The 7,482-nt window shown below is 41.8% G+C and overlaps 1 protein-coding gene across 1 annotated transcript; it reads right to left on the reverse strand.

The window, feature by feature from the left end:
• Positions 1-1,167: 1,167 nt before the first annotated feature.
• Positions 1,168-2,167, reverse strand: LOC122200633 (olfactory receptor 51I2-like). Its single transcript, XM_042906338.1, has one exon. The coding sequence runs from the start codon at positions 2,128-2,130 to the stop codon at positions 1,168-1,170; it is 963 nt and encodes a 320-aa protein (XP_042762272.1). The 5' UTR covers positions 2,131-2,167.
• Between the last annotated feature and the right edge of the window lie 5,315 nt (positions 2,168-7,482).

A 7,482-nucleotide genomic window follows, 5' to 3' on the forward strand; every position in this document is an offset into this window, starting at 1 on the left:
GCATAAGCTATTCTAGTATCACCTTATGTTTTTTCTGCTTCATACCTGGAATTAGCCATTGCTCCAAATATCCCAGGGAATTATAGTGGGAATGTTTTTTAAAAACCAATATGTGGGCCCTAGCTTTGCTCATTGCTTCTGACACTTTCAGAAGACAAAGAAGAGAAATGTAGAGATAAAATTTTAAAAAATATATCTATTTTTTTCCATTATTGATTTAATTTTAGCTTCCATTCTCTTTTCCCAGTACTGTTACATCAACCTTCTAAATGCTTTCCTTGCGCTTTTTCTCCCCTTTCACCTTTCTAACTTATAGCACACAGTTAAGTCTGTGCAACCTTTACAATACAATAGCCTTTCCATAGCTGATTCTTAAACAAGGAATGAGGGCAGATGTTTCCATGAGGTCTGAAGGTCCCCAAGGAGTCTCACCACTCCTCATCATTTCTAATTCATCTCCTGCCATTCTCCAACACACACACACACACACACACACACACACACACACACACACACAGATTATGCTGAGCCACATATGGCTACTCACCTTTCTGCAAACACACCAGATAATTCAACACCTCAGTGTTTTTATTTTTTGCATTCTTTTCCCTTCATAGGTATGCCTTCCCCTTGCCCACCTTTTCTGCCTGACAAACTCCTTCTCACCTTTCAGCCTCCTTCTTCCCTGACTTGCTTCTCATTTCCTCTAGGAAGGCAGGAAACTCTCTTCTGTATTCCTATAGCATTTTGTGTGTACCTATCATAGCCTCATTACATTTAATTATTGTTGTATATTTAGAATCTTCTGTCTTACAATGGAGAGGCAAGACCATGTTTCCTATAGCCTTTTGTGTGTACAATACATTTAAGTATTATTGTATATTTAGAATCTTCTGTCTTACAATGGAGAGACAAGACCATGTATGATTCATTTTACTGTCTCTAGTAATGGCAGAGATTCTCACACAAGTAAATATTGAATTAAAAAGCTGAAGTCAATGAGTGCAGGAAAGAATGAAGTCTATTTTGTCACCCATCAGTCTGAGAGTATCCATTTGCTTGTCATACTCTTGGTAATGTGTCTGGGTCAAGGATCTGAGTAAGGACTTTCTGGACATAAGATTGGTCATGTTTTTCTTCAGATTCTGTGGTTGTTTCTTGGTTTCATCAGCCTTGCCTCTTCTCTCTCAGTAATCTGAGCATGGCCTCCCTGATGGGCTTGGATTTCACACTGTAAATAATGGGGTTGAGCACAGGGGGCACCACCAGGTACACATAGGCAATAAGAGCATGTACAATGTGAGGCAGGTGCCTGCCTAAACGGTGGATCATTGACACTCCTATGACTGGGATGTAGAAAATCAGAACAGCTAATATATGAGAAACACATGTGTTGAGGGCCTGGACACGCTCCCTCGGAGAGGCCAGACCCATCACTGTACGAAGAATAAGGGTATAGGACAGGAAAATAAGCAAAGAATCTACACCCACTGTGGATAAAACTACATAGAGCCCATAGAGGATGTTGACAGTAATGTCAGCACAGGCCCGTTTCATGACATCTGCATGGAAACAGAAGGAGTGGGACAGGAGAATCTTGCCAGGACAAAAGTTCAGTCGCTTCAGTAAGAAGGGCCCTGGAAAGAGGGATACAGTGGCCCGAGTAACAATGGCGATCCCGATCCTGATGATAACATTATTGGTGAGGACAGTTGCATAGCGAAGAGGGTTCGAGATGGCCACAAAGCGGTCAAATGACATGGCCAGGAGCACCGACGACTCCACCACAGAGAAGGAATGGAGGAAGAACATCTGGACCAGGCAGGCATTGAAGCCTATGAGCCTGTGGCCAAACCAGAGCACAGCCAAGGTGGTGGGCAGTGTGGACAGGGTGAGGCCCACGTCGGTGAGGGCCAGCATGGACAAGAAGTAGTACATGGGCTGGTGCAGGCTGGGAGTCTTCCTCACAGCCAAGAGGATCAGGCAGTTTCCAGTGAGGGCCACAGTGTACATGGAGGAGAAGGGGATAGAGATCCATCCATGAACAGCCTCATGCCCTGGGATGCCAATCATCAGGAAGGCATGTGGCTGGAAGAAGGAGATGTTGACATAGGTCTGGGAAGGGAGCATCTTTGGGAAGCAGTTGAAGTCTCCAGAAAGATGTGACCTCTTCAGTCTGGGCAGAAAAATAAGACGAGACAAAATGATTGGAAAATATACCAGCTGTGATATTAGGTGACATGGTTCCCACACATTACTGAATATGAAACACAAAGGGGATTTAAAAATGGACTCCATATAGAAACCAACTAGAGACTAACTATAATTTAAATTTATTGAGTATAATAGTATCATTTTGTAATGTGAAATACTGATTTCTTCTTATATTGTAGAAAGCAGGGCTTTCTTTAAAAATATGTGAGATGATCCTAAAGGGCTTAATCAAAAATGCTTTATTTTAAATAAGAGATAGTGGCCTCATGAAATAAATTGCAAGGATATGGTGGAATCCTGAAGGGTTGATAGCATGGGCTTGTTATCTTTCCTTTCTTGGATTTACCTTTAAAATGTCAAATGGACAGATAAGTATATAAGCAAAGAAAAAACACTCTATAAAGTTAAGTCAATAAAAACAAGAAAAAGGAAACAGCCCCTGAAATATCTTTTAACAGAGATTTAAAAACCCACCCCAAATAAATCTGTGAGCCAAAGGGATTTTACTATGAACCCTGGGGTACAGTTATGCCATATCTAGACAATGTAATCACCTCACTCTGAAGGTAGGAAGTCAACTCAGAAAGCCCACTTGTCAAATATGGGCCCACCAAGCATCAGTGAGAATAAAATAACTGCTAGAGATTGAAACACACTGAGGGGCCGGGGGAGAGAGAGAAAGAATGAGGACAGCAAGGCTAGGCACTCAGTATTCTGAAAACTGGCAAATAACCTGCTTTTCTTCTACAAATTGTGACATGGTATAAAGAAAATAACTGAAGAAGGGAAGTTTCTACAGAAGCATTCTAGCTAATAAGAAAGTACAACTGAAGTATTACTTTTCTTTTTTTAATGTTTATTTATTTTTGAGAGAGACACAGAGCGTGAGTGGGGGAGGGGCAGAGAGAACCAGAGACACAGAATCTGAAGCAGGCTCCAGGCTCTCAGCTGTCAGTACAGAGCAGGACCAGGGCACAAACTCAGAGGTCATGAGATCATGACCTGAGCTAAAGTCGAAGTCAGACGCTTAACCTACTGAGCCACTTAGGCACCCCTGAAGTATTACTTTTGAACAAACCCAATGAAATAATGGCAAAAAATCATCAGGGGCTGATATCATCACATATGAGAGAAAGCTACATTTTGTATTTTACCAAAATAAGCCTGAATCATATCTGACTACCAATTTATAGAGAATATAAGAGACACCAGGCAAGCAGATACGTTAAAAGACACCAAGAGATGGAATAAGAAAAATCCAAACTACAACCAAAACAAAAGCTTCTAGGACAAAATTCCAGTTTCTTCCACCAATAAATATAAGAAAATAAAAAAAGGAAGAGTGAAAACCTATAGATTAAGAAAGATTTGACTCATATCAACCAAATCCAATGGACGAAACTTGTTAGGATCTTGTTTTCAGCAAATCAAATAAAAAAGGTGAGCAAACTAGCACTAAAAAATACTTTTATGTGGTAATTGGGGAAATATAAATACTGGTTGAATTCTTGATGATCTTTTATTTTGGTGTAATTATAATACTATGCCTGTGTTTTAAGATTTGAAAAATTTGTAAGATGAAGAAGGACACAATGACTTATATTGACTTCAAAATAATTGGGGGCATGGGGGTCAATTGTGGTGGGAATTGTGTGGAGCCAGGCTGCAAAGAGTGGCTATGAGCTGATGATTATGGTAGCTGGATATGGATATACAGAGATCAAGTTTATCCACACTCTAATTTTGAGAGAGGATTTTATTATTTTTCATAATAAAATATTAACAAATCAAAAGTTTTTTCTATAATGAGTAACATTTGATGGCAAGAGGTGTTTAGTTAAACATGGTGAAATGCACACAAACTTTTATCTCTACTCTTTCCAAAATCTCATTTAAATGATAGTAATGAATTAAAAAATGTATATTATCTGAAAGTGACAGAAGAACAAGATGGGATATAAGGTGTATCAACAATAATATAGTTAATAGATAACCATAGGAAGAGTGGAAAGAAACTGGCAGAAATAGAAGATTAAGTTCGTAGAGAGGAGGTTATGCCACACATGCACGTCAAAAGGACTAAGGTAAGAGTGAGGAATGGAATTGAAAACAGGATGATTTTATTTTTTATTTAAAAAAAATTTTTTTTTAACGTTTATTTATTTTTGAGACAGAGAGAGACAGAGCATGAACGGGGGAGGGTCAGAGAGAGGGAGACACAGAATCTGAAGCAGGCTCCAGGCTCTGAGCTGTCAGCACAGAGCCTGACGCGGGGCTCGAACTCACAGACCACGAGATCATGACCCAAGCTGAAGTCAGCCGCTTAACCGACTGAGCCACCCAGGCGCCCCAAAACAGGATGATTTTATAGGGAACAGCTATATGATTCCTTCTCCTATCCTTTCCTTTCCTCCTATTCCTTCTCCTATTCTTGCAGAAGATAGCTTCCTTTCTAGAAAAATTCTCCCAGCAAGATTCTGGACTCAGAGATATCAGACAGAAATGAAAGATGGACAGTGTTGAAAACAAAGGAATTGAGGGAAGATGAGGCTCCCCAGCTCTCTTTCCCCACTTGGTTCATAGAATCCTAGTAAGTAGGTTTACTCTGTACCACCAGATGGCCACCATGGACCTCTCCCAACCAGACCAGTGTGACAAGGAATGCCTGTGGAGAAATGCTGGTCCCCACAAGGACAAGGATAGCTGAGATGCTGAACCAGAGCTCAGATGACCTCAGAATGCCAGATGGGAAGACAACTTGGCACATTTTATCATCCACTCCCTCTCTGGAGAGACTATTGAGGGAAATCTCTCCCTGGAATGTGATCTGGGATTGGAATTTATCTCTGAGCTATAAACTCCCGGAATCTCAGGCAGGCAGCCTCCTTCAGGCCTTCTTCTCCAAGCAAGAGATGGGGCTAATATCTCTCCTGGTTCAAGACCGATTACTTCTTTTTCTTCTGTGTTATTTGCAGGCCCTCCACACTGATATATGCATCTGAGGCTGAGGTACTGGTAGTCATCCATCTGGGAAGTAGGGAAAGGGATGTGTTGGGGCCCAGGTTACTCACCCTGGTGGTTTTCTGGGCTGCTCCACTGGTCCACATCCCACAAGAGCCCAGGATGTCTTTGTGGCAGAGGGATTGGGTTTTCTCCCACTGCACAGGGATACCTTGGCAGCAGTACCTATCTCCAGGGAAGGCTAGGCTGGGGCCACAGAGGAGTCAGTCTATTCAGGTCTCTGTGGAATGGAAAAGTTGGAGCTAGCTTCAGGATCAGGGGAAACTTTTGGAGGAACAAAACAATAATGGGGCAAGGGAGACAGAATCATGGATTCTACAATATCTCACCAAGTTTAAATGGTCCTATTCAGAGACTATCAGCTTCAATAGCCCATCTGTATTTGAGATCCTTCCAAGACAATATTCCTAAAGACTCCTCTTGGCCAGGCCCCAGGATTAGTTCTGCAGAAGGTCTTAGTCTTTGCAGAGGGTAGAGATATGGAGCCTAAAGGTGGTGGCCTAACCCAGCCTGAGGGAGTCAGAAGAGGCTTCCTAGAGGAGATTGAGAGGGAGTGAACTTCTGGGAGGCCCACAGACTCTGCTCCAAACTCTCGGCACTCATCCTGGGACAGACACCAGTACTCTGGGCTTGCATCTCCAGCCTGTAGCTGGCACAGATTCCCACACTCAGCCTGGGTCTGACCTGCTGAATCAAACATTTCAAAAAGGAGGAAACTTGGACAGTGGAAAGAACATGAACTATGGAGCCAGGCAGACCTGAGTGCAAATTCTTGCTCTATTTTCCTCACCACATACAAGCTCCATCTCCATTCTTTCTTACTTCCTGGAGAGTTCCTCCACCAGATTGCCTTCTTTCCTTCCTAAATCAGTTTGCCCTGAGGTCATTCACCTGGAGCTTCTTTCTAGCTACACACTGACTTTTCTTCTCTTCGATTTTGGCTGCACTCTCCCAGCTGAACTGGGCCCAGCCTGTATACCTTTCTCCCCCCTGAGGTGATATATAAACTTTGGGAAAAATCACACACCTTTGAAATCTTATGTCAAAACAATATGGTGCCCTTTAACCTGAGCTGAGACTTCTACATCACTCCATAATTCCTTTCAGTTTTAAATTGTCACCATTCCAGGTTTTTTTTTGCTCAGTTTTTTTTAAAATATGAAATTTATTGTCAAATTGGTTTCCATACAACACCCAGTGCTCATCCCAACAGGTACCCTCAATACCCATCTCCCACCCCCCACCAAACCTCAGTTTGTTCTCAGTTTTTAAGAGTCTTTTATGTTTTGGCTTCCTCCCTCTATAACCTTTTTTTTTTCTTCCCCTCCCCCATGGTCTTCTGTGAAGTTTCTCAGGATCCACATAAGAGTGAAACCATATGGTATCTGTCTTTCTCTGTATGGCTTATTTCACTTAGCATAACACTCTCCAGTTCCACCCACATTGCTACCAAAAGCCATATTTCATTCTTTCTCATTGCCAAGTAGTATTCCATTGTGTATATAAACCACAATTTCTTTATTCATTCATCAGTTGATGGACAGTTAGGTTCTTTCCATAATTTGACTATTGTAAAGTGCTGCTATAAACATTGGGGTACAAGTGCCCCTATGCATCAGCACTCCTGTATCCGTTGGGTAAATTCCTAGCAGTGCTACTGCTGGGTCATAGGGTAGATCTATTTTTAATTTTTTGAGGAACCTCCACACTGTTTTCCAGAGTGGCTGCACCAATTTGCATTCCCACCAACAGTGCAAGAGGGTTCCCGCTTCTCCACATCCTCGCCAGCATCTATAGTCTCCTGATTTGTTCATTTTAGCCACTCTGACTGGTGTGAGGTGCTATCTGAGTGTGGTTTTGATTTTATTTCCCTGATGAGGAGTGACATTGAGTGTCTTTTCATGTGCCTGTTGGCCATCCAGATGTCTTCTTTAGAGAAGTGTCTATTCATGTTTTCAGCCCATTTCTTCACTGGATTATTTGTTTTTCAGGTGTGGAGATTGGTGAGCTCTTTATAGATTTTGGATACTACGCCTTTGTCCAATATGTCATTTGCAAATATATTTTCCCATTCCGTTGGTTGCCTTTTAGTTTTGTTGATTGTTTCCTTTGCAGTGCATAAGCTTTTTATCTTGATGAGGTCCCAGTAGTTCATTTTTGCTTTTAATTCCCTTGCCTTTGGGGATGTGTCAAGTAAGAAATTGCTACAGCTGAGGTCAGAGAGGTTTTTTCCTGCTTTCTCCTTTA

This window comes from Panthera leo, chromosome D1 (assembly GCF_018350215.1).
Source record: "Panthera leo isolate Ple1 chromosome D1, P.leo_Ple1_pat1.1, whole genome shotgun sequence".
Taxonomy (NCBI): Eukaryota; Metazoa; Chordata; class Mammalia; order Carnivora; family Felidae; genus Panthera; species Panthera leo.

Excerpts from the sequence above, each read along its gene's own strand:
- LOC122200633 (XM_042906338.1), bottom strand. The coding sequence starts at position 2,130 with ATGCTCCCTTCCCAGACCTATGTCAACATCTCCTTCTTCCAGCCACAT.